At 47.9% G+C, this 27,806-nt stretch overlaps 1 protein-coding gene across 2 annotated transcripts; it reads right to left on the bottom strand.

Annotated features, from left to right (window-relative positions):
* Nucleotides 1-1,436: 1,436 nt before the first annotated feature.
* Nucleotides 1,437-15,421, bottom strand: C1QL2 (complement C1q like 2). 2 transcript variants are annotated; one of them, XM_024569752.3, is made up of 4 exons: nucleotides 15,352-15,421; nucleotides 6,200-6,266; nucleotides 2,796-4,111; nucleotides 1,437-2,208 (listed from the first exon to the last, which is right to left on the bottom strand). In XM_024569752.3, exons 3-4 carry the CDS (start codon nucleotides 3,477-3,479, stop codon nucleotides 2,029-2,031), a joined length of 864 nt encoding a protein of 287 aa, XP_024425520.2. In that variant the 5' UTR covers nucleotides 3,480-4,111; nucleotides 6,200-6,266; nucleotides 15,352-15,421; the 3' UTR covers nucleotides 1,437-2,028. The 2 variants fall into 2 exon arrangements, with proteins under 2 accessions (XP_024425520.2, XP_053775406.1); XM_053919431.1 differs by lacking the exons at nucleotides 6,200-6,266; nucleotides 15,352-15,421 and having other exon boundaries at nucleotides 2,796-4,122.
* Nucleotides 15,422-27,806: the final 12,385 nt, after the last annotated feature.

Below are 27,806 nucleotides of genomic sequence, written 5' to 3'. Positions count from 1 at the left end.
ACTATCAGCAGGGGTGGGGTGTGGCTGAGGAATTGGGCTTCAGGTTTGGTCTAGAACTGGGGAAATGGTGTTTTTTGTGAGTGTGTGTGTATACATATACATAAGATATATATCAGATATATATATACACATAAACATACATGTATGTATATATACATATATGCATGTACATATACATATATGTATGTATGTTTTCCACCTTGCTGTTTTTAAGCTCCTTATCCCTGGACTCAAAGCAACTGCAATCATTGTTAATACTCAAGTGAATGACAATGAAACATTATTCAAATAAAATAAGAGCATAAAGAGAAATAGTGACAGTGACAGGACATGAAGCATGGGATATAATTGTCTTTTCAATGGGAATCAGCTTTCACATCCTCCAGGAACTAAAGTCAATCACAATGTCATACAACCAGTAACATTGTCACACACATGGACCTATGAATGCATGAGTGTGTGTGCATGTGTAACATGGATTAGTGATGACAACCACAACAATATATCCATATGAGTGTGTGTGTGTGTGTCTCCTTTAAACAGGTACACACTGTGGGGTTACCCCTGTGTACACACATTTCTTCAAACAACTGGTCAAAGTGAACTCAGTAAGTACTAACAGGTTGTTAACTGGTTATTTTATAGATAATTTATTGTTTATTGGAATTTAATGATCTAAAAACAAAACAAAAAAAGTAAAGCAAAACCAGGTAGAGTGTTTCCTCCCTTGTGTGTGTGGAATGCTGACAGAGGAGACCAAACACATTCGGGCTCAGAGCAGGTACCCACAGTACCAGGCATTTGGGGAGGGAAGACCCTGGAAAAGGGTGTCCCTGACAAAGGGATTGTATCCATCTCTTCCCACACAGTCCTGGGTGAATTCAGAGAGTTGGATGATTCTTAGATTGCCTCAGTTTACCAGCTCTTTTGAGAGCTGGGGCCCTAGCTGGTGGTGTGAGCAAATGGACAGGTGCTGAGTATACTTTGTGTCTGGGTGGGTTTATTTCTGATGGAACTTCTGCACTTCCTTTAAGGGACAAACATCTCAGAGATGACCTGCTGACAAGTGGCTCATTCCTGCCTCCCACTCTGCATCCTCTACCCCTTCCTTCTCCACAAACTCCTGCCCTTTAACCTCCCCCCACAAGGCTGGGAACTTGAAGATTCAGCCACCCTTCTCCTGTCTACATCTAATTTTCTCTCCCCCACCTCATCTGGGCCTCTCCGGTTCAGGGGAGAAATACTCCGGGAAGGGTTGGATGCTGCTATTCCTTCGCCCCACATCTTTTTACCCACCTCAGGTGGCAGGGACAAGGCAGTGGCTAACAAGCAGGCATAGATGAGGCTATTCAGGACTCAGTTAAGGTCTTTATGCCAAAGTGGACATCTGGAGGTCTGGCCTTGGGGCCACCCTGACAAAAACATCAGAACCTGTAGTCTAGAAACATAATTTAATGCATCGCAGTTAGTCTGAGTCAGGAGTACAGAGAAGAAGCGAATTTTCCCTTTGCTGGGATTCTTCAGCGGTGGGGTTTTGATTGATGGACAGGGATATTTGCACAAGTATTTAGAGTCTCAAAGGACGCCCCAGGGAGGTCATGCTCATTTTGGCCTACCTCGCTGGCCAGGATTGGAAGGCCTCGGTCTCAGGGCACTCGGAGAAGGAGGGGGACTGGAAGAGGGCAGTTATTCCGCCCAGCCTGTTCAGTCCAATCAGGTTTGCAAACTGTGCTGCCGCCATCACTGCCGCTGTCCACCGCCTCTGGAGTTCAGGTCACACTCATCCCCCCCACGTTGGCGTTGCCCTCCCCCTCCCAAGGTTGGGGACAGGGACCAGGAGCACTGCCCAGAGCGTAGTGAGTCGCAGACACACCGAGGATGGGAGCGGGGCAGGGAGGACAGCAGGAATGTGTCTTTTCCAACAATATCAGAATTGTCATGAAGCGAGAGTGGTCCTTGCTAGGGAACAGCGCGCCCCCATGAGTATGGGGCGGCCTGAAGCCACCTCACCTCGCGCTCCCTGCGACTCTAGTCCGGGTACAGAAGAAAGCCGGAGAAAGTGCTGTACTTGTTGTTATTTCCTCCATGCGCCTTCCCGCCGTCCAGCTTCACATACACTTCGTCCCCAGCATCCAGGTGAAGCACCACGCTGTTACTGGCGTAGTCGTAGTTCTGGTCAGCGTCCTGCGCGATGGCGCTGGCCCGAACCTGGGGGCAAACCACGGGAGCTGTTGGGTTGGGTCACTTCTGCCTAGGCCCTCACCTGGCCCACACCTGGCCGCCTTCTGCCCTTGGCTCGGGGGTCCACGCTCCCACCCAGGCTCCACCTTCTCTCTCCAATTTAGCTAACTCCTTCTCGGTCCCCTCTTCTCTGCCGGCAAGTCCGGAAAAGAGAAGAGAACGGGCTTCATGAACACTGACCTAGCAGGGAAGCGTGGAGACTGTAGGGCAAAGGGGTGAGCTGGGTGCACAGGAGGAGCTAAAAGAAGAAAGGTTTCTTCTTTAGGAGCCCAAAAGACTGCAGGCAAAGTACGCGAGTAGCCAGGGAGAGCAGTTTGAGTAGTGGGCCTCTGGACGCTCGGGGCACAACCTCCCGCGCTACATTCAGATAAACGCGACCAGGGTACATTGGGAAGAAGGATCCTGTGGCGCGCTCCCTCCTCGGGCTCGCTGGGGCGCTCGCAAGCGAGAACAGAGGACGTTGGTTCCCAAGTAATTCGGGCACCGGGTGAAGACAAGGGTCTGCGGGGACTTGCGTAGCCGACAGGGGTGGGGTGGGAGTGAGGGTCACTGACCTGCCCGTTCTTGCAAAGGTCCGCCCACATGCTGGTGCCGTCGCCGCCGCGCATTAGGATGTGGTAGGTGAAGAAGTAGATGCCCCGTACCTGGCAGCTGAACTTGCCGGTAGTGGGGTCGTAGTGATTACCGAGATTGGTAACTACGTCGTCGAACTTGAGCACCTCGTACCCTTCGTGGGGGCTCTTCAGACCCACGTAGAAGGCGATCTTTGGACCGCTGAAGGCGGCGCTGAGCGCGCCGGTCACTTCACCCTCTGATCCGTCGCCACCCCGGGTTCCGCCACCCAACACCCCATCACCTCCCGACGCTCCAGCCGTAAGCTGCAGCCCTGGCAGGCCGGGCCGCCCCGAGTCGCCCTTCTCCCCTGGAGGACCCCTGGGACCAGGCGGGCCCGGTTCTCCAGGGGGCCCCCGCGGCCCCGGCTTGCCAGGTCGCCCAGGGTCGCCCTTGGGTCCCTGGATGAAAGGGGGAGGAGGGTTGGCGCTCAGGTCTTGCATGACTTCTAGGGCGGCAGTGCTGGGTCCAGGTGGGGATGCCTTGGCGCCCGCGGGGCCCCCGCCTGGCGCGGCGCTGTATGGATCGCAGATCATGCGGCAGGTGCCCATCATCTCATAGTGCGCTGCTCCGGGGGTTGTCGCCTGCAGCAGCAGCGGCACCGCTATGAGCAGCCCCAGTGCCATGGCCAGGAGCACGCCGACGGCTGCCAGGCAGGCACGCCGCCGACGCTGCCACTGCCGGGAAGCGACCGCCACCAGCTCCTCCTTGCCGCCTGGGGAGGTAATGGTGGGGCGGTGCGGGCGGCCCCGCTCCCCACTCTCGGGGACCGACTCCGCCGGTCCTGGCCGCACCTCCGACGTGGTGATCCCCTACTCTGGACGCTCAACTACTACAGCGAGAAGTGCCCCGGCCCAGGCGCAGGTGCTCACTGTGTTAGGGCTGTCCGGGAGAGCCACGAAGCTCCGCGTGCAAGGCGAGGGCGCACAGGACAAGCCAGGTGTCCTACGGGTCTGGCCACCGGCGGCAAGGGAACAGGGTGAGGATGCTGCGTCTGGCGTGGGCTCGGCGACTCTGACTATTGGTTCGGCGGGGCTCAGCGTGCAGTGAGGGCTCCGGGTGTCTGCGGTGCGTTCTGCTCTGCTCTCCCTCCGCTCACTGGCTGCAGCGCAGACTGGGGACCCAGCTACCCTGACGTAAGTAGTCCAGGGCTGAGATGCGGAGGCGGCGAAGTAACGCGCGCTGCCATCACTCGGGAGACGGGAGACTGCGCCCTCAAGTCACCAGCCTTCCTTACTCTTCCTTTAGGGCGACGTCCCTGGAAGAGATGGGAAAGGATCATTTCTTTCTGGCAGTGCCTGGGAGCCACAAGTGGGCGCAGCGGGCACAGCCGGGAGCCCTGCGCTCCAGACACACCCATCACAGGCCACTCTCACGCACCTCCCACCAACAACACGTGAACGCTCACGGGCGCTCTTATGGACGCACACAGGCACCTCCACATGGCCACGAAGGCGCCCAGAATCTTGATGCCAGCAAGGTCTTCAAGAGTCACCAATCCATTCCCCTACCTCCATTCAGGACCAGACCTTAGCCCAACAAGGAGAACCTCAGTCCCGTGAGGCCCTGTGCAAAGGACTTTCTGAATGCCCTCCCAAGCTACTTCCTCAGAATAAATCACCCTTCTAAGTAGACTGAGTAAGCTGTTATAGAGGATCCAGAAAACCACCCCATCAACTCTTTTCATGACTCTTTGAAAAGCCCTCAGCCCCCTTCTTCCACCCAGAAAATGCCTGGCCCTTGTCTGCTGTATAAGGTTCATTTAGAGATGCAAATGCTGAACACCCAGCACTTGAGGGTAACTTTGGTGCACTCTGCCCCCACTCCCAGCTGGCCACTACCAGTCAGATCCTCAGGCAAGTGCCTGTGGACATCCGAAGCTCCCTCCTACTGAGGTGAGTTTAGTTAAAAATAACACAAAAACAAAAAACTTCAAAGCCATTCTGAGCTGAAGTCTCAACTAAGTGGTAACACCAGATTTAGAGAATTATTTATCTCCTGGACATCATGAAAGGATAAAGGAAGGGTGTGAATACTCCTGTGTATTGGGAAGACCTCCAGCTCAGAAATCAAAAGTTCTGTCTTCTAGCTCTGCTCTTGCCCTCAGTAGCTATGTGACTTTGGACAGGTTGTCTCCTGATCCAGCCCTCCCTGATGTGGAGAATACACCTGGCCAACCCTGGGAGAAAAGTCCACCCATAGGCTGATATCAGTGTCTGGCAGAGCATAAGCATCTCTGAAACAATCTTGTGCCCTCTTGAGGCTATTGCTTTGAAGAGAACATTCATTTATCAGGTATTGTGCTCTCGTGGGTTACTTTAAAATCCATTTTGTTTCTCTGTGGTCACTCTAGGCCATTTCCCCACCCCATCCCACATTGTTCCAGTCTCTTCCTTCATCAGTGTATTTCCCTGAGATTAACAGAAGATATGGCTCCTGGCACTCCCTCAGTACATATTTCTAGAAAAGATGACTAAACTGAGCTTGAAGCAAACTTTACCTAGGAGAGAAGTGGGACAAGGAACTCATTTTACTGGGCACTTGCTAAAATGCATCAGGCACTTTGCATGTTTTCCTTCACTTACTCCTCCCAACAGTCCTATGCATTAGCAATTCCCCCATTATACAGATGAGAAAACAAAGGCTTTGAAAATGTATGTTGCTTGCCAGTGTTCTCCACCCATATGACAGAGCCAGGCTCCTCCTCACACTCAGTCCAGGGGCTGTCAGTGAGTGTAGCATTGACAATTAGCTCCTGGTCACAGTCTTCATTGGGTTGTTGGGTTCTGGGGACAGCCTTTTCCCTTCTCTAGGGCCACACCTAGAACTAATGAGCCACAGTGACTCCAGGAGCCACACCACCTGGTTCCAATCTTGGCTCTGCAACTTTGTGTCTGTGTGACCTTGGACAAATTGCTTCACCTCTCTGAGCCTCAGTCCCCATGTGTGTTGAACAGGAATGACAAAAGTACCTACCTCAGAGTTATTTAGAGGTTAAATGAGTAAATTAATATAAGGGCCTTAGCAAAATAGCTGGCTCAACAAAGGTTAGTTATTATTATTAACACTGATACTTTAGACCTCTCCCATCATGCTTAAGACCACTAAAATGAGATATGTTGTCAGTAAGCAGGGTTGGGGAGGTGAGTTTATGATTTATAAGAGAGAGACCCAGAGATCACCTACATACCCTGTATTTCTCTAAAGTCAAGAAACGGGACCACACTGTCCTTCCCACCTTGCCCTCAAGCTGCCATGCTCTGGCTTCCTGCCCTCTATCAAGACTGACCAGACCATTTCTGGTCATCAGCTCCACCTGGACAAACATTTTCAGGAAGATACTTACTCTGTTTGAATTTCCCAGCCCTGCAGGCCATCATCCCCAAATCCCAGTGCTCTTGGCCCTGCAGGATCTGTCAGGGAAGAAGCAAGGAGGAACAAATGTATGAGATCCAGCTTTCATCCCTGCAGACCTCAAGCAAAGCCACGTGTCCTGAGGATCAGCATTCCCAGGAGCACCTACAGCCCAATGGAGAGGGAGCCTTCTTCCGAGTCCAGCCCTCCACCAGGGTCAGGGACAGCCACAGCTAGAGAAAACAGAGCAGGCAGCCTCCCATCCCAGACCACATAATTCATGAGACCCTCCCCTGCCCTTTCTCCCTCTCTCCCTCCCTCCCTTCCTCCCACAGTGAGAGCCAGACAGAGTGGCCTGCTGGAGCATTTGACACACCTCCTCATCCACCTGGCTTCTGCTCCCCATGAGTGATTCACATCATCAGTGACTATCTTCTCATTACTATTATAATCTTTATTAGCATATTGTCTTCCATTTTGACTGTAGTTTTACATTTCAAGGCCCAGTAATGACTCAAATCTGCCCAAAACTGCCCTTAGTAATCCAACCTGCATTTCTTCCACCAGCATCCATTGACAACTAACTAGTCACCTCCAACTTTTTACCCACCAAAGCCCTTGTGGTCTATGACATGTAGTTTGACACTTGATCACAGGCTGTTTTGTTTGCTGCTCAAATGGCCAGCAACAGGTACCATCCTCATTCGTCTGTACTACAGTGTCTTCTACTTGGGATGCTTGTCTCTACTCATCCCTCTAGACTCATCCCTAAGTATCCTTTCAGTCCCAGCTAAGTGCCACATTCTTGTCCAAAGTCTTCCCTGAACCCTCCCCAAGAAGAGCTGATAATTCCTGAGGATAAAAAGTACCTTGAACGTACATATCCTTGCCATCATGTACCATGATGAAATGTTTGTTTACTTGTTAGCCTCCCACAACAGGCTTTGAGTTCCCATAGGGCAGAAATCAGATCATTCATTCATGCATGCATGTGTCATTCATTTGTTCAATAAATATTTATTGAATTTTATTGTGCTGCATGCTGAGTGCGTAGTGGTGAACAATACAGGGATATCTCCCCTCCATTCTGGCTGTCCAGTAAGCCTTCCTCAACCTCCTCCAACTCTTTCTACTTACGTCCTTGGGTTTGCATCTGAGCTGCCACTATCTGGCATGGCTGTTTATCGGCATACTTTCTTTGAATGAGACCTGTGCCCCCAACTAGACTGTAAGCCCTTTAGAGACATCATGTTGAATACATTGGCCAATATCTTGGCTCCAGGCACAAGGGGAAGGGCAGCATGACATAAAAGGCCACATCATACAAGGCCTTGGGGGCCACATTAAAAGATGTGGCTTTTATCCTGAACACAATTGAGAGACTCTAAAGAGTTTTAAGTAGGGGAGTGACATGATGCACATTTTTCAAAGATTACCCTGGCTGCTGTGGTGAATAGTGTAGGGGAGGGAGTAGAAATGAAGAAACTAGTCTGAAAGCTATTGCATTATCCAATCAAGAGGTAATGGTGGTTTGGTGTGAGTTAGTAGAAGAGAAGTGGGTGAATTCTAGATGTATTTTGAACATGGAATACAGTGCTCTTGCTAATGGATTTGAGAAGAAAATTAAGAGAGGAGGAGGAGAAATCAGGGTTAACCCCTTAGATATGGCTTAAGCCTTGTCCCCTTTCTCATATTCATTATGGGTGAATATTCTTTTGAGGAAGAGTAATGTATTGCAGGAGATGGAAGGTGGGAGGTGAAAGGATTTGCAAGCTCACTTTAGTAAATATTAAATTTGAGATGCCAGTAAAATATCTAATGAAATTACTACATGGCCAGTAGACTCAGAGGTGAGGTCAAATCTGTAGCCTTGAGAATGAAGAATGAGGAATTGGTAGAGCGAGTGGGAGAACCCAGTCTCCCCAGGGAAAACCCAGGGAAGAACAACCCCTCCACCCTAGTCATCACAAAGCTGAATAGAGGAGAAAGGGAAATCTTCACCAGAGACTGAGAAGCAGCAGCCAGGCTAAGGAATAAACCTAGCAGAGTGGTTTACAGAGGAGAGCATCTCAAGAAGGAAGATATGACCATTTACTTAGAAATATGCTAAGAGATAGAGTAAGATGAGGACAAAAAGGTATCCAGTGGGTATGGCAACATAGAAGTAGCTCAGGACTGTGGCAGAGATAATTCTGTATGCTCACAAAACCATTTCCTTTTTTTTCTTGGGCAGAGCCAAACTATATTTCCCATTTTCTCCTTCAGAATGGTGGGGACATGAGACTGAACTCTGGCCAATAGAACATGGAGTGATGTAAGCCATTTTCAGGCCTGGCCCCTAAAATCTCCCATGAAATCTTCTAAGCTCTCTTTTACTTTATTTGATAGCTAAACACAGAGGCTTTGGAGGTTCCTGGAGATGCAGAGCCACTTGATAAATGGTGCCTGGACTTCTGAATGACTGTGTGGAGCAGAGCTCTCTCTTCCCTCAGGCTCATGCCACCCCACACTGAACCATGACCTGCGTGAGAAATCAATCTAAATTATGTTAAGCTACTGAAATTTGGTGGTTATTTGTTATAGCAGTTGGCCCAGCCTGACTAATACAGAAACTGTACGAAGATCCTTTCCAATTGAGTAATGGGAGAAAAAGCTGGACTTCGGTGGACTGAAGAGTAAATGTGAGAGAAGAAATGGAAACATTGTGTGTAGTCAACTCTTGAGAAGCTTGAGAGGAAAATAACAGAAATGGGTGACAGCCAAATGCTGTGGGATCACGAAGCTAAGGTTAGAGATAGGAGAAATGTGAGCACGTTTATTTGCTAATGAAATGATACAGCATGGCAGAGGAAATCAACAATCAAGAAAGAGGTGGAATAAGGCAAAGTCTGACTCATAACAAAAATTCAATAAATGTTTGATGTTTTTAGGAGTAATAATAATAGGCAATATTTATTTAGCACTAACTATGTACCAAGCACTATGCCAAAAATTTTAGATGTATATTCTTTTAATGTTCTATAAGATATGAGACCTTACTTTACAGATGAGGAAACTCAGATAAGTCTATGTATGTACAAATGTATGTAATTTTTTGAGTAGTTGCTCCAAGGCATGGTGGGACCCCAGACAGGTGTCTCTCAGAGCCTGGAGTTCCAGCCACTTGGCCATTCTGGCTGAAGTCTTCATGTATGCATTACGCTTATCTCCCAACTAGATTGTAAGCCTCTGGAGAACAGAAACTATCACAAGGACATAGTAAGTGTTCAATAAACATTTCTAATTCTTGAGTATTTTATATTGCTTGAAAGAAGTGAAAATTTTTAAAAGACGTTATGACAGAAGAGTAAGTACGGAGGGTAAAGAACGAACACCGACCTTAGCAGCTGTGCAAGTTCCCTTTAGCCTGATAAAAACCAGAATGGGTTGCCTTCTTTCCTTTCTTTATTCCTTCCCTCCTTCCTTCCCTCTTTCATTATTCATGTATTTGCTCACTCATTCTCTCAGCAAGAATGTTATTGAGCATCTACCATATACAGAATACTGTGCTGAGAGAGGAGGATTCAAGATGATGTCCTTGTTAGAGCACATACAGTCTATTTGAGAGGATGAGACTAACAAATAGAAAGCACCAAGCAACAGTGTAAGATATCTATTTAGGTGGTGTAGACAAGGAGTAAACAGAAAGGGGCTGGTAAAAGCAAGTCATTGTGGCCATAGTACTTCAGGAAGTCTATTCCAGGATGAATAGACATAGCATAACCTTGAAGGACAGGTGACATTTGAACCAGTAAGAGATCTGGATAGATAACAGAGGTGGAGACATCCACCAAAGGGTATTTAGAGCACAATGAAGAGGCTGGTCTGTATAGGGAGCACAGAGCAAAGGGGTCTGTACAGGGCTGGTGAGACTGTAAGTTGCATGGCCCATCAAGCCCCAACTCCCCAGAAACAATGATTATGCTGACTTCCAGGTCCATTTTCCTTATCCATCATTTTTGCAACATTCTGGAGCTATTATAGTAGGCCTTGCCCTGTGTCTCTCTTTGTGAACCCAGCCCCCAGCCCCTAGACTTTCATTTTGTATATTGAGCAATTGCTTTGAAAGAAAGATAAAGGAAATAACATTTTGTACTCTGTGCTGGGCTCTGGCTCAGTGTTCTATGCAGTTTGGGCACTGCAGCCTCTCCAGTCTTTTCAGGCAGGAACAAGGCTGAGTACAAAGCTTCCACTGTTCTGGGAGGCTGGGCCACCATGACCTGTGGGCACTTTTCTGTTTCCAGCTCTAGCTCCTTAGAGCTTACAGAGCTGAGGGGGTAGGGGAAGAATACTCCAGCCCCTGAAGATATTCAGACAGTTCTACTCAGGGGCCAATGAGGAAGTGCCCACCAGGCCCATTAGCCCAGAAACAGCAGCAATACAGTTGAATCAAGAGTGTTAGCCAGCCGGGCAAGTCCTTGCCTGGCCCCCTCAGAAACTGGCTGCAGCCCTAGTTATTGCTTTTCCAAGGAGCTGGCTTTGTTCTGCTTTCTCCAGGGCCCGAGTCCCCTGCATTGCCCCCAACTGCCAAAGACAGCTCCCTCAGAACCCCCAGGTGATAGTGATTTAAGCTGGGGTCCTCACTGAGCCAGCCTTATCCCGACAATGTGCCAGATATTCAAGCCACACTGCCCACCCTGCTTCTCTCAGTCCTTCAGCAGGTAGGGTGGCGTGGTTTCATTATTCATCCATGGAACAAATATTGAATGCCTACTGTGTACAAGATATGGGGTATCCAGCTAAAAGAGACACTCTGCACTTGCTGGCTGAGTAAGCTTACACAGATTATCTTTCCAACCTCCTCTTTTGCCTTCCTGATAACATTCACCAACACGGATCTTGTCTCACTGGAGTCACCTATGCCCCAGGGCTGGGGTGACACATGTGACCAGTGACAATCTCAAATAACCCTTGCAGTATCTTACTTCTCTGAGTGACTTTTTCCCTGAAGGAGAGTGGCTGTTCTTCAAAGACCATGATCCCGCAGAACTGGCTCTGGGACTGGATCCTCAATATGCCAGTGTGAGGTGGAGCAGAATGAGACAGGAGAGCCCACTTCTGAGTGTGTGCCTATCCCGGGCAGCACAGCAAGCCATCAACAGCCCCTGATACCACCAGAGGGGTGTGGCTTCTTGTTTTGTTTTGTTTTTCAGGACTGTGCTTATTTTGTGCTGTTAATAAAGCAAGTTTCCATGTCTGGAAACATACCTATTAACCAAAAAAGGAAACAGACTTTTGATTCAAAAGTTCATCAGAGACCATAAGGATTTCCCCTAGAGGAAGATGCAGTCTTTTGTTCATGCAGATGGAGAACTTGGCCATGGAGCAGAGCCCTCCTCCCACCTCTCCGACATTAATGGAGCAGCTACTCCAGGCTAAGTAATGAATACATTTCCTGGCCCTGAAGACATTGACAAGGCAGGGGAAAAAATAATACAGTGCTACAGTGCTCCTGGGACCTCAGCCATCTCTGTGCCCTCCTGGAGAACATGGTTATATCTTCTGCTACCATCAGTCTCCCCTTGTGACCATCTTGTGGGCCCCTGGCAAGTGTTTCTTTTCTCAGGGACTCTGCGTCCATTTGATGGGATATCTGGGGGTGGTGGGAGGGTTTAGTGGGAAGATGACAGCAAATTTAGCTAAGACACCATCTAAGCAGTGCAAAAATACTCTGTGATCCTATCAAAAATCAGGCCCACCGATGTCTCCTTGAGTGAAAGAAGTCCAGCCTTTTCTTTCCCTTCCATAGGGTGCACCTGAAGGGTCTGTCGCTGTCCATGGTGCTAATGCTTGTGGCTGCCTGAGTTCCCTTGGCAGGAAGGGATTGTGTTTCAGTAATCCAAGAATTCACTCATGTTCTCAGGCTTTGATGTGAGGCTATAGTGCTGTATGGAAACACTGGACAGTCCATGCATGCCCTTCCTCTCCTGGCCTCACCCCTACACAAGAGGCATGACCCCTGGCCAGGCCAGAGGTTGTATAGCTGAGAGAAACCATTCTCTCTGGCTCCCAGCTTTCCTTCTTCTTGGCTACTCACTCTGTGTACCCACTCTGCCACACACACACACATCCCGTGAAACGTAGCTGTAACGAGGCAACCTCTCACTGTCTGCGACAGCCACATTCCTCCCAGTCAGGAGACAGAAATCAAGCATAAGGCTGAAAGTGCAGCTTTGACAACACAAAAGGTGCTTCCTCTACAGTGGAATGTGTTTGATTTTCTGGTGTTGTGAAGACATGGAAGGAGCACATGGTCCAGGCAGATTAGCTGAGGGAGGGCTATAGCTCTGGGAGATGGTGGCCACCCAGTGGGCCTGACTGGCAGTCATCAGGATCCAGAAATGCCCTCCGGTGCCCACCTCAATCAAAGGTCTGGCCTCCATTACAGTCACTCTTAGGAACAAAACAGCAATTGTCAAAGAGTTTTCCATAAGCTCATACTTGAAAGAAAAAAAAAAGTATTCTTAAGTAGAATCTGTTTGGGAAATTCTGGATCAAAATATTTGCAGTGTGTGTTTGTTTCACTGATGCACTTTTCAGAACCTTTACTATGCCAAGAGTCATCCTGCTATTTCTCCCTGACATAGTTAGCCAGCTTTTATATAGTACATGGAGTACACAGAGCATGGATTCTAGAACATTCTGACTCAGTTTTCAACCCTGCCTCTGCCATTGACTACCTATGCTGCCTTGAGCAACTTCCTTAATCTCTCTGTGCCACTATCTCCTCATCTCTGAAATGGGGATAATAGTAGTACCTACCTCATAGGGTTGTTGTTAAATGAATTAAATGTGGAGAGCTCTTAAAAGGGTGTCTGGCATAAGATAAACCCTGAGACACTATTGTCTAACACTATTATCAGCAGGGGCACTAATATTCCTGAAACCCAATCTGGGAAGTGCTGGGTTAAGGCACTGTCTTTGGAAGGCTCCCACAGAAATGCCACAACTTTTGCACAAGTTGTTTCATTTTCCCCACCTGGAACATCCTTCTCACTGTTTCAAACTCCTAATGAATTCCTTTTACTCTTCAAAAGCCAGCTCAAAAGTTCCTCCTAAGAGAAGCCTTCCATGAATGTCTCAAGCGAAAGTTAGTCACTCTCTAAAAACTTAGAACAGTATTTTGGCTTGGAGTGGTCTTTGATGGGTGAATTTGTTACAGTAAATTGGAATGATTACCTTATGTGTGTGTCTCTCCTCTGTTATGCCACAAGCTCTTTAAGAGCAAGAACTACAGCCTATCTCTAGGGCCCAAGTGCATAGCACAAGGGACACACAGAGTGCTCATCATGGGCATAATGAATTAGTTAATTGTGCAAGCTTGCATGTTGCCTGGGAAGGTGACATGTGACACAATCCACCATTCACTAGCACAATGAAGTGAAAAGCATGAATGGCTCATGCCTCCTCTACTTACAAGATGTGTGACCTTGAGCAAGTTGCATCACTTCCCTGAACCTATTCCTCATCTTAACAAGTTACCAATACTTATTACTTCTTAAATCTGAAGGAGGATTACAGGTAAACCTCAACCCTGCCCATTCCTTTGACCCCACTTCACACACACATACACACACACACACACACACACACACACATATCTTGGGCTTTCTTGGGTAAAGGAAAGAGAAAAAAGGAAAGCAGGATCCAGGGATTTGCAAGAGGAAGTGAGAGGTTGGTTACTATAACATTCCCAATTTCAAATTCCCTGAGAGTTGCCCCCTAAGCACACCTAACCTGACTGCCCTGGCCTGTCAACTCCATGCAGGATTGGAGAGCATGCATGGAGAGGAGGAAATCTTTTCAAAGCTCATGCTTCTCAAAAATGAGGGAAAGGAATTAATGTCACCAAAGGAAGCCCCCCCTCCCACTCCACTGTGCTCCCACCTGCAAGTCCAGGCTTCAGCAAGAGTCTACAGTCACTCCCTCACTCCAGGCCTCAGTTCCCTCCTCTGACAGATGGGTGCAATCACTTGAGCCCTGTTTACTCAGAAGTGGGGTGGGGGGAGAGTAAGAATTACATTGGATGGGCCCTAGGAGGCAGCAAAGGAACAGACATTCTCTCCTGGGCCATGGCCCCTGTCCCCCAGCCACTCCAATCCCCAAGTCACAGAGTAGAGGCACCTTTCCCACTCTTTCCACCTCTCTTTCCAGTGAAAGCAAAAATGGAATCATAGCTATAGGCTGTGGATTCAGTGGCCCCTCCCATCAGAGGAAGGGGGCTTCCCCAGAGGCTAGCATAATTCAGTCACAAATACCTGAGGCTCGAAGTGGGGACTGGTAGGAGCAGCTCAGTCCAAATAGTGGTTCAAGTGGAGCTGGTCATGGTGGTCTCTGCCATCCCACCTGCTCAGCTCTACCCCGCCAAACCCAAGCTTCACACACATTTCCTGTTGTTTTTTAAAAATTTTTATTAGAGGTTATTTGAGCCAAACTGACAACATATGCAGGGGAGCAAGATCTCAAATGTTCCCCACCTTTCCTGCCCTTTAAAATGCCAAAGGATTCTGCTCAGCCTTTGTGTACATGACAGAGTGATTCTCTGAGACTTGAGCACAGCTACCTTTCAAATACCTAGCAGACGGTAAACCATTGAGTCACAAACACAAATTAGTATGATCAAGGCCTTCTGAATGATCAAAAATGCCCTGTGAAGCCTGGCAGCTGGCAACATGTGAGTGGAAAGAGAACGGATCTTGGCACCAGAGCTGGGTTCAGATTCTGGCCTCTTACTGCTCAGTGACATATCTCTGAGCCTGAGTTTTCTCACTGTCAAACTGACATCGTAGCATCACTTCCCTGAGTGCTGGACAGGAGTAGATGACATCATGTGTCCAAGGTGCCTGGCCCTTAATAATCACTCAGAGCATTTAGTCCCCTCTCCCTTGCCTTCTTGTCAGTGAAAGAAGTAACATGAAGGGCGCAGGGGATAGTGGTGGGAGTGAGGCTAAGGCTGGAATCAGGCCATCATGCTGGGACATTTATTTTCATCAGGGCTGGCCTGGTTGTTTCAGGGTTTGGGGAGGTAGTGTGGGGTGCAGAGGGCCTCTCAGGCTGCTGTTCATGAGGTACCTGGGAGGTGGGAGGGAAGTTGGGCTAGCTTACCTTTCCTTGACTCCATCCTGGCTCTCCACCTGAAGATGCTCTGCCTGCTCCTTCTCAGCCACCAGTTGACAAAGCTACTCTCCGCACAAGAGGGTGAGCCAGATGGCTGAGTGTGGCCCATGTTGACACAAACACGGGAAGAATCTGTGGGAAACATGAGCAGTCATGGCCTCTGTCTACATAAGAACAGTGAAGGGCTTCCAGGCCAGGCATCCCCATGGCAGGGATGTGTGGGGAATACAAGTGGGCCCAGGCCCTTGGGGGTTGTCAGGGCTGAGCTGGCTCAGAAGGCACTCCAGCTGCCTGTGTCTTCCTCTGGGACCCTCACTCCTCCTGCTCACCTGAGTCTTGAAGTGGAGACAGGAAAAGACATGTCTGCTGTGTGCCCAATGTGTTCCAGGGCTTCATTCGGGACCATGAACTTATTCTATTGTCAGTCCTGCAAAGCAAGTACCCACAAGGGCTGGGGGCTGGTGATGTCTGTCCTTAAATGGGGGCTGATTCAGGGGATCTTGGAACCTTGATGGGGAAGAAACTCATCTCTGTTATCACTCTAATTGCAATTTAACATTTCCTTGCATTAGGAAGGTAAGCAAGAAATGATATATAGTGTTAACAATACTTGTGACTTTGTCACCAAGAAGAACCACAGGCATTTTCATAGCATAGTATAGTAATTATAGATATGATATGCAGTCATGTGATATGTAGATGGTCACTAGTATAGTTAATGAAATGCTTTAATGTAAAAGCACATGTATTACCATATTATAAATTTGTGTTCTAAAACATTTTGATAGCCCTGATCAGTGTGGCTCACTTTTGGTTGAGCATTGGCCTACAAAGCGAAAGGTCACACGTTCAATTCCTTGTCAGAATATATGCCTGGGTTGCGGGCCTGTCCCTGTTGGAGCACATGCTAGAGACAACCAATTGATGTTTCTCTCACACCTTAATGTTTCTCTCCCTCTCTTTTTCCCTCCCTTCCCCTCTCTCTAAGAATGAACAAATAAAATATTTTTAAAATATCCTGATAATTATTTAAATCATTATTTCCACTGTAACCCTGTGCATTTTACTTTATACATGTTAAAGAATCTTTTCAGGAGAGGTCCATGGCTTCAGCAGGCTGCAAAAGGAGTTGTTGGTACAAAAAAGATTAGGAGCTTGAGCTCTGGAGCCAGGAGTTTCTGATCTTGGCCTGCAGAATGTTGTGTGGCCTTGATCATAGAACTTAACTCACCTGTGTCTTGTTGCTTTATCTAAAAAAATGGGGATGATAATAGTACCTGTGACATATGATACTCAGAAGGTTCAATGTGATACAAGTCTTGGCACACTGCCTGACATACAGTGATATCAAAATAAGTCTATCACCCAAATTCATCCTCCCCTTCCTAGCACAGGGAGCTTCCCCAGCCCACCTGGCACAGGTAGAATTCCACTAGAGAAACAGAAGTAGTAGAAGACACATAGTAAGGGATCTGCTGCAAAGAATTGGCTCACACTACTGTGTGGGCTGACAACACAAGTCCAAAATCTGCAGGGCAGGATTCAGGAAAGGTGGGCTAGAACTCTCTGGCACAGGTGGGAGCTGCTGTCTGACCACAGGTAGAATTCCTTCTTTTCATGGAAGCCTCAGCTCTTAAGAGCTTAAGGTCTTTTTGTATATATATACTTCTGTCATTAGTATTTATTTCAATTAAAGAAATGTGAATTCAGAACTAATGTAAGATCTTTTAACTGATTGAATCAGGCCCACCCAGATTGTCGAGGTAATTGCCTCTGTTTAAAGTTAACTAATTATAAACCTTAATTGCATCTACAAAATACCTTCACATCAACACCTAAATTAGTGTTTGTTTAAACAATAGGGATCTACAGTTTAGTCAAGGTAACATAAGACCAAACATCATACCACCCAAGAGAGGATAAGGGAGGTCTAGACTACTTCATGCGGAGAAAGGTAACTCAATTGAGAGGCAGTGAAAGTGGACACATCCATTAATTCCACCAGAGCTCATTGAGTCCTGCTCTACCTCTCATTCAGAGCATTGCCCAGGGTGCTCCCCCTCACCTCTCTTATGTGGAACATTTAGGCCCATCCAATGTGCCCATAGTGCAAAGATGCAGTCCTCCAGCTAAGGAGAAAAGAAACAGAAGTATGTGGCCCTGCCTGAGTAGCTCAGTTGGTTGGAGCATCCTCCCAATATGCCAAGGTTGTAGGTTCAATCCCCAGTCAGGGAACATAAAAGAATCAACCAATTAATGCATAAATAAGTGGAACAACAAATCAGTGTTTCTCTTTCTCTCTCTCTCTCAAAAAAAAATCAACAAAAAGATTTTTTTTTAAAAAAGGAAAGAAACATGGAAGCATGTACCATGCTCATGGATTGGAAGAATTAACATCGTCAAAATGGCCATACTACACAAAGCAATTTATAGATTCAATGCAATCCCTATTAGAGTACGCATGACATGTTTCACAGATATAGAACAAACATTTCAGAAATTTATATGGAACCATAAATGACCCCGAATAGCTGCAGCAATTTTGAGAAAGAAGAACAAAGCAGGAGGGATCACAATACCTGATATCAAACTGTATTACAAGGCCACTGTAATCAAAACAGCCTGGTACTGGCATAAAAACAGGCACATAGACCAATGGAACAGAACAGAGAGCCCAGAAATAAACTCAAGTCTTCACGGTCAATTAATATTTGACAAAGGAGGCAGGAGCATAAAATGGAGCAAAAACAGCCTCTTCAACAGATGGTGTTGGGAGATCTGGACAGCTACATGCAAAAAAATGAAACTCGATCACCAACTTATGCCATACACGAAAATAAACTCAAGATGGATAAAAGACTTAAATATAAGTCGTAACACCATAAAAGTCCTCGAGGAAAACATTGGCAGGAAAATCTCAGACATTCCACGCAGCAACATCTTCACAGACATGTCCCCTAAAGCAAGGGACATAAAGGAAAGAATAAACAAATGGGACCTCATCAAAATACAAAGCTTCTGCATGGCTAAAGAAAACAGCACCAAATTACAAAGAGAACCAACAGTATGAGAAAACATATTTGCTAATGATACCTCAGACAAGGGCCTGATCTCCAAAATATATAAAGAACTCACACGACTCCACTCCAGGAAGACAAACAACCCAATTAAAAAATGGGCAAAGGACTTGAACAGACACTTCTCCAAGGAAGACATACAAAGGGCCCAGAGACATATGAAAAGATGCTCAGCATCACTAGCCATCAGAGAGATGCAAATTAAAACCACAATGAGGTACCATCTCACACCAGTCAGAGTGGCCAACATAAACAAATCCACAAACAAATGTTGGAGAGGATGGGGAGAAAAGGGAACCCTAGTGCACTGTTGGTGGGAATGCAGACTGGTGAGGCCACTGTGGAAAACAGTATGGAATTTCCTCAGAAAACTAAAAAATGGAACTGCCCTTTGACCCAGCAATTCTGCTGCTGGGATTATACCCTAAGAACCCTGAAACACCAATCCAAAAGAACCTGTGCACCCCAATGTTCATAGCAGCACAATTTACAGTAGCCAAGTACTGGAAGCAACCTAAGTGCCCATCAGCAAACGAGTGGATCCAAAAACCATGGTATATTTACACAATGGAATTCTACGCAGCAGAGAGAAAGAAGGAGCTTATACCCTTTGCAACAGCATGGATGGAACTGGAGAGCATTATGCTAAGTGAAATAAGCCAGGCGGTGAGGGACAAATACCATATGATCTCACCCTTAACTGGAACATAATCAATAGAAGAAAAAAGCAAACAAAATACAACCAGAGACATTGAGGGGGGGAACAGTCTAGCAGTGGCCAGGGGGAGTGGGGTGGGGACAGTGGGAAGAGGGGATTGCAGGAACTATTATAAAGGACACATGGACAAAATCGGGGGGAATGGTGGAGGTGGGGGAAGGAGGTGGGCTCAGCTGGGGTGGGGTGGAGGGATGGGGAGAAAAGGCATACAACTGTAATTGAATAACAATAAAATTTTTTTTTTTTAAAAAAGGAAAGAAACAGAAGCATAGGGCTACAAAGCATGCACAGAATATGTGCCCACAGAATTTGGTGAACTCTGGGAGGGCAGGACTCAAAGAGGCATTTATAGGACATGAACTTGGGCCCACCTAGGACATGAGAGTGAACAAGATATGATCTTGAGGGGCCCCCACCTGGTGAGCGTGACCGACAAGTAGGGACAAGAGCCCCTGAGAAGTACATAGTAGGTACAGCCATCACCCAGAGAGACAAGAGCTTCTTCAGGATGGAATTTGGGGAGGGATCTACTGGGCTGGTTTTGCCCGCTCCAGACCAGAATCTTGATTCTAACTGCCAGGTAGACTTTATCCTATCAGGGCCCCTCGCTGAAAATTTTATGAAGAAGATTTTTTAAGCCTCCCTGACCTGCTGTCTCTGCTGAGAAACCTGGATGAACTCCTGACTGGGTATATTTCTGCTTCGGCGCATCTTCAGGAAAGGGAAGTGGGAAGCCCTGATCCATATCAGTTTTTCTGTGAACTGCTACAGACGCTGGCTGGGCCGAAATCCCTGTCTCTGCCTGAGGACAGTGTCCACAGATATTCCAATTGCTGTCCCTGTACCTAGTCACTTCCTGCTTGGAATCCAAACTGGTACAAGACCTTACGTGTGTGGCCCCTTGATTCTTTCTATGTGGGCACCCCCTGGTGGCAGTGGGCTGTTATTACTGTCTAGTCCCTTGCCCAGGATCATCATGGTTAGCAGCTGGGATGGAGAGGTGGGATGTAGGGTGGGGCCTTGGTTCTGTCTAGGGATGGAAGGGGCTGGTTCTCAGAGAAAAGAGAACATTTGATACACATTTTGTAAACCAGAGTATAAAGAAAGGAAGGCATTCTGGACCTCAGAAAACCACATGCAAAAGCAAGTGGGCATTAAGGAGAGGGGATCTTAAACCTCAGAGTCTGGTAAAATATGGGAAGGCAGAGAGAGGAAGGGGATTACTTCTGGTGGTAGAATAAAGTAGGAATGAGAAGAAGCATGAGGGAGCCTGTTGGCAATGCTGAAAGTGAGGACCAGCCTTTGCAAAATCCAAGGGTCAACGCGGACCCTCATTAATGTGGAAACTGGAGAGTTAGATCCGTTACAGATAAGGAAAAACTTTGTTCTAAAGTATCCCTTCTGCATCTCAGTTTATGTGACTCATAAAGTGGCCTCAGAGACAAAGAAACCCAGCCCACCAGTAACAGAGAGCTCCGGGACCAGGAGGGAACTGGGCAGGGAACCACCACCCACGTCAGCACTGGCTCATTCCTTAGGATAAGGAAGCCCGAACCCTGATAGATAGCATTTCTACCCAGAGGTATCCAAGAGTAGAAATTCCCCATCTTCCATCAAAATCATAAGAGGGTTTGAAGGTGCAAAGGGGAACAGGAAAGAAGGGTGCAAATTGTGTATATAGTCCTTTGGGGACAACAGCCACATTGCCTGTTTTCTTATGTAATCTTCTTAACAACCCCTCCAGAAATTTATAATTAGCTCTACTTCACAGATGAGGAACCTGAAGCTCAGAGAGGCTAAGTAGCCTTCCCAGGGTCACCCTGCAGTTAGTGGTATATTTAAACCAAGCTCTACATGTAGCCTCTAACACCCTTTTTGCTGGGTCCCACAAGGGTTTGAATGTCCAAAGCAAGTTTGCAGTGGCCATCACAGCCCATTACCCTCACACTATGATCCTAGACTCCATGATCTCCATTTGACACTCAATAAGACTAGACCTGGAGGAGAGTCACTGAGTCTTTCTGTGATGATGCTGGATCACCCTCACCATCTGCTCCTCACCAACCCAAGATCTTCCAGGTCTGTAGGGGTGGTGCCTTCATCAGCTTCTTGTTGCTGCCTTTTCCCATTTCACAGTCCAGAAAACTGAGCCTGGCCCCAGGCCTCCTCCTCGTGGTGGGAGACAAGAGCACTGATGGGGGTCTGGCAGTGCCAGCCTAAAGGTGATGTCATAGGTACCTTTGTTTTTTTCTGGGGGTGAAGAGCCAGGACTCCTGACACCCTGAGGTCCAAGCCACCCTGACCTATGGCAGACAGGAAATCCCTAAGGGTCTTTAAACCTCCAAGCCTGGATGCTTACATACCAGGGTTAGGGGGGAAGGGGCAGGCGAGATGTGACTGCCTTACTCTAAGCACACCCGGGTTATGAGAAAATTAGTTTTTTCTCTGCCCCTAACTCTACTTATATATACATCTAAGTACATTAGGCTCCAACCCAGGGGTATGGCCTCTTCTGTAAAATAAGAGGGTGGGAGGGGTCATTTTTAAGTTATCTTCAAGCTCAAGCATTACACAAACTCTAGGCAGATGAAACACTGTATTAGACAGCTAATACCACATACCTGCTGTACCAAATACCACAGACTGGGTGGCTTACACAACAGAAATGTATTCTTTCACAGCTCTGGGGGCTACAAGTCTCCTTGGATATCTTCTCTCTGTTGTCTTCACCCGGCCTTTCCTTTGTGTCCTTATCTCTTTCTGTAAGGACAGTCCTATTGGACTGAGGTCCATCCATATGACCTCATTTAACCTTGATCACCTCTTTATCTCCAAATATGGTCACATCCCAGGGTTTAGGACATCAGTATATGAGTTTTGAGGGGGCACAATTCAGCCCATAACACAGATGGAACACACCCTCCATTTTATAACAGAAATTGCAACACTAGCCCTTTAAAAGTGAGCTCCCTGGTGCATTTAAAAGAGAATTTGATTCACACCGTTTCTCCAGGTCCACATCAATGGCCCTAACAAGGCCTATCTGTCTGCAATCTTATTTTAGAGGCCAGAAATAATATTTCTATTTGCCAATTACTGGGTACCAACCTCATGCCACTGGCTGGCTGTTGGAGTTTGATACAGACACACTGCCCTTGGCCAACTATTAGACAGAGAGTAAAATGTACCAGGATTAGAGTACAAAGAGCACAGGCTTCAGAGTCAGGTCCCAGCACAGCTATCACCTGCTTGACCTCAGATGAGAGAGCTCTGTGAGCCTCTGTTTCATCATCTGGGCAATGGGACTATAGCGCCACAGCAGACATCCTGGCCCACACCATTTCAGTGCACACAAGCCACCCTTCCAACTGCCAGTGCCTGCGTCTCTGTGTTTGAGGTACAGAAAGGGCTGACTGGCAGCAAGGACCCACTCTGTACTCTGCTCCTTTGCCCAGGAGGCTGGAAAAGCTAAGGAATTCAAGGCTTCTTGGAGCAGCCCGTAACCAGTGGCAAGTAGGAGCTGGCTTGTAAACCCTCCTTAAAGAGGAACAACTGCAACACAATTTGCACACCTTCCCTCCCAGCCTGATTCACTTCCTCATCCCCCTCCCTAGCCTCACCTCCCAAATAAATCCCTCTCACTGACACTCTTGTTCTGGGCTCTGCTGCCCCACAGTGCAGAACTACATATGATCACACGCATCCATTCATGGCTTGCTGTTACATGGGTAGTGGTGAAGAGAGCATTACGATATAATATTTTAGGTCAGGAATTTTTATCACAGCTATCCTCTGATCCCCTAAGGGGTGTGGGTCACTGGCTTCCACCTGCCTCTAAGTTCCCAGAAGTGTTTTGGCCTCTCTGAACAACCCCAGTGAAACTGCAGCCCCAACTCAGCTCCCTAATCTGTCGTTTGGCCCCTGTGCCAGTGGGGTTGGCGGCAGAAGAAACAGCTGGCTCTGGCCCCAATGGTCTCTATTTGCATCTCAGCAGCCTGACCCTGTTCTCTGATATCCAGAAAGACCCAGCAGTCAGGCTTCCATAGCCCCTTATCACCCGTTCCGCAGTCTAGACACGGAGACAGGCTCACAATGCTGGGCACAAGCCTGCCTCCCTTTCCTGAGCAGCATGACCCACTTTCTTTCTCCCACTCCAGACCTCCACTGCCTTCCCCACCTCCCTCAGTCCTTCTAAGAAAAGATGAGCTTTCACAAGTATGGTGAATTTGCAATTTTTTAAAGAAGCTGGAGATACAAAGCTTAAACAAAGGAGTGGGCTCTGACTGGCGGGTTTTCAGGCATAGGCAGGACACCTTAGGGTATTATTCAGATGCAGAAGGAGCAGCATTCTGCCCAAGGGCAGGTGTATTTAAGGTGGGCAGGTCAGACTTTCAGTGGGGATTCCACACTGTGCTCTAAAAGGGGCCCAGACAATCCCTCTTCTCTCCCCTATATCCCCAGGATTCAAACCCAAGCTATATATTTCTGATTCCAAAAAACATGGGCTTGTCATAAGAGTTGGGCCTCAGAATAGAAACAGGGATGGGAGGGGAAGAAAATAAACAAGGCCCCCCTCCTTGCTTTCCTCCCTACTTTTGCCTTGAGGTTGGGAAAAACCACCAAAGGAGGCCCCTCTGTCCCTCTTGTGGCTCTAGCTCTGTCCACTGGGCTGGAGCCTGTCCGCTGAGCCCACCAGGGCTCCCTGTGTGTCATCCCTCAGCCGGCAGGACACTAGTAGCAATTGTCAGAGAGACCAGCCAACCCTAGCCAGCCCCCTCCCCACCCTAGGCTCTGCTCAGAGGACAAGGCTGAACTGATTCTGTCAGGAAGAGTTAGACCTCTCTCCCGGTCTAGCTCGATTAGACAGTATGAGACAAATGTGTTTGGACAGCCTGGATCCAGAGCACTATCTGTCATACACACTGGCCACCTCTCCAGCAGGCAGCGCTCTCCCCAGAAAGATCATGCAGGCTCCATCCATCCTGTCTTGAGAAGGCTGGCATCAGAGCCTGAGGGTCCAGGGAGGAAACCAGAGACATCAGGTGTCTGTAAGCCAAGGGTCTGTGGGGGAAAAGTGTTAGGGCCAGCTACATGCAGGACCTTGTGGGGAGGCCAACAGCCAGCACCTTCTCCCTGCCCCAAGGAGGTGACTAATCAGGCACCCAATTCCAGGATGATCACAGAAGCACAATTTTCTGTCACCTGAGAGCTGCCAGTTGGGTGGATGAGGGAGAGCAGGTGACTGGGTGAATATGACAGGGCCTTTCTGTGAGGGGACTCTAGCTTGATTCCAGAGGAGACTCCTACCCTCACCACCCCCTCTTATACCCCACATGCTTCCTACACAGACCAGCTGGCATGGCAGCCAATAACAGGCATGTTGGTTGGAGTAAGCAGGAAGGAATCCTCAAGACTCCAAGCCCCCCGACCGGGTGAGCTTGCAGCGGACAATCCACGAAGCCAAGCCCCTCATCAGCCCTCAGCCTGTCAGCACCTAGCAGGCAGTCATTCCCTCCTCCCAGACTTCCCGCAGCCTTCCCCTGATAAATGCAAGAACCAAAAACTTCACTGAGGTGATGGAATTTCCCTGTATCGAGTCATCTTGGGGGCACAAAAATTCCGAGCATCACCCACACCATCCAGCAAAGTACATTTCTTGTCATTAACATAACTGGTTGGAGGCAGCCATGAATGTGATGGCCAGGGTCTGAGTAACAGATGCAGGTGTTATGGACTGAATGTATTCCCCCTAAACTTCATGTGTTGGAACCCTACCACCCAATGTGATATTAGGAAGTGGGTCTTTGGGAGGTGGTTGGGATTTACATGAGGTCATGAGAATGGAGCCCTGATGAATGGGATTAATGCCCCTCAGAAGAGACGCTGGAGAGTTTGCTTCCTCTCTCTGCTCTCATCATGTGAAGATACAACAAGAAGTCAGCCATCTGCAACTTGGAAGAGCTTTCACTAGGCACTGGATCTGCCAGCATCTTGACGTTGGACTTCCCAGCCTCTAGAACTGTGAAAAATACATTCTGTTGTTTATAAGTCACCCAGTCTGTGTTATTCTCTTATTGCAGCCTGAGCTAAGACAGCGAGTTAGAGGATGAAAATTGGGCTCCCATTAGAATCACGCCTGGCCCAGCCTGGCCCTTAATTAGCTATGTGACCTTGGGCAGTTGCTGGGGCCTCTCTGAGACTCATCTGTCTCCTATTTGTCTGTTTTGCCCGAAAGATGGTTTGGGAACAGCTGTAGTCACCCTTCCCAAAACCACTGCCCAGATGCTCATTTAATGACCACCTGTTCAACACTGGTATTTTTCTAGGTTCTTGGAATACAGTGAACAAAGCAGACAAAAATTCCTGCCCTCAGAGAACTCACGTTCAAGTGGGTGTGCCCCAAAACCTCACCTTCCTCTTCATAAGGCACTTCAAATATCAAAGAGATGGGAACCCTTGTTCACTGTTGGTAGAAATGCAGACTGGTGCAGCCACTGTGGAAAGCAGTATGGAGATACCTCAAAATATTAAGAATGGATCTGCCTTTTGACTCAGAAATCCCACTTTTGGGAATATATTCAAAGAAACCCGAAACACTAGTTCAAAAGAACATAAGCACCCCTATGTTCATTGCAGTGTTATTTATAATCGCTAAGATATGGAAGCAGCCCAAGTGCCCATCAGTAGATGAGTGGATAAAACAACTATGGGACATTTACACAATGGAATTCTATTCAGCATAAAAAAGAATATTTTACCCGTGACAGCATGGATGGACCTGGAGAACATTATGCTAAGTGAAATAAACCAGGCAGAGAAAAGACAAATCCCATGTGATTTCACTCATATATGCAATCTAATGAACTAACTGAACAGGAAAAATAGAGACAGACTCATACATGGAGAGTAGAATGACAACTAAGGCAGAGGAGCTTAGGAGGTAGAGGGATTAGGCAAAAAGGAAAAAGGACTCATGGACAGTGTGGTGATTTGCGGGGGGAAGGGAGCATAAGGGGGCTAAACAGTAACGGAAAAAATACAATAAGAATTCCTTTTAAAAAAAACTCCTCTGAACTTCCTACTGAGGGTTACCTCTCAATGTGACAACTTCTGTAAGCCTCCACTAGCTGCGCAAAGCGAGCCTGCCCTCTACTGACTTGTGAAAGAGCCAGAACAATAGGAAAGGGACAGGAGGTGGATGCAGATGGCAGGCCCCCATTGGGCTGTGGCAGGACATACCAGCATTCAGAGCCTGCCACTATCCAGCTGGGGCCTTTCTTGAACCTTTTTAGGAAGTGCTTCCTCCAGATGTAGACCCTCCAAGGTTAGGCCTGGAGGTGGTTCTGAGGTAGGAGGCTGCTGTTCCCACCCCAAGACCTTACTTCTATTTTTTCCTCTGGTGATCACTTTGATATCAACAACCTCCCACCATGAGACCTTTGGTGCTGCTTCCCCCGTGAAAATTGGCCAAAGAATAGACTCAGAAACTTTCCCCCAATTCCCACCCCCATAACACAGGACAGCAACACCAGGAGATTCCAGCAAGACCTGGGAAAGAACTGAGGGTTGAAAAGGGGGGACTAAGAAGCCCTTATGGTATGGCTAGAAAAATATGCCTTTCTTTCTACCAACTTCTTGGCTACTGTAAGGGCTCTGCCCCCAGCCTACCCCACCTCCTCTGGGTACTACCAGCTGCTACCAAGTCTAGACTCAAGAAGAGAAAGCCCTCTGTTCTCCCACCCACCTGAGGGCCATTGTCACTATGGCTCCCTGGCAGCAGACACTGGGATGGGACAGAAACTCCCTTGCAGAAGCTCCAGCCTCTATCAACAGGTCATAACAGGTCATAAGCAATATGACCTGCTGTACCATGACAGGGAAATAGAAGCTCAACACAGCAACCCCACACCCAATCAGGGAGGAGCCCATCCAACAGCTGCCACAGCTGAGGGGGCTGGGGCTGCTGCTGGGATGCCACCAGGGGATCGTCTCCCTTCAGCAGACAGGGTATGGCAGGAGAGTTGAGCAAGTTAATCAGGTGGTTTGAAAGTCTGCCTGCAAGGCTAAGCAGAAGCCCGGCCTAAAGCTGCTCCACCTAGGCCACCCACCTGTACTGCCTGTCTCCAGCAAGGCCTCCCAAGGCCCCCCAGGTCCCCAGAAGAAAGCTTCAGCAGCTGTTTCCACAAAGCTAAATGTGTGTGCAATGTTTCCTAATAAAATGCAAAGTCTGTCGAAGGCACTCCAGCCCCGTCTTTTAGCTCTGAGGTGTAATTAATACATAAATTAAGCTCACGCAGACTCACAAATGCCCAGAAAAAAAAGAAAAGAAAAATATAATTAGTTTGCTCATATGACTCCATCTGTTAGCTCTGAGCTCAGCACCACACAGCAAATCCTGAGGGCTTTGGCCCCATTGGCAGTGCCGGGCTCTGCTCCTGCCCTGCTCTGGGGAAGAGGCACTTCGTGATAACTGTAGGGACCTGGGGACTCTGGTCATGGGTGAGCAGAGTGCTCTGGAGCACACGCACTGTAGGATAGGAGTGTCCCGAGACCTGCCGATGTGGCCTTGCATGAGGGGGGCTGGGGAGGGCAGCCACAGGGAATTGGCATTTATGTCTTCCAGTTCTGTCCTTCTCTGAGCAGAACTT

Source organism: Desmodus rotundus, chromosome 2, assembly GCF_022682495.2.
Source record: "Desmodus rotundus isolate HL8 chromosome 2, HLdesRot8A.1, whole genome shotgun sequence".
NCBI lineage: Eukaryota > Metazoa > Chordata > Mammalia > Chiroptera > Phyllostomidae > Desmodus > Desmodus rotundus.
Note: the sequence above shows the minus strand (reverse complement) of the source record. Positions and strands in the feature narration are given on the sequence as shown.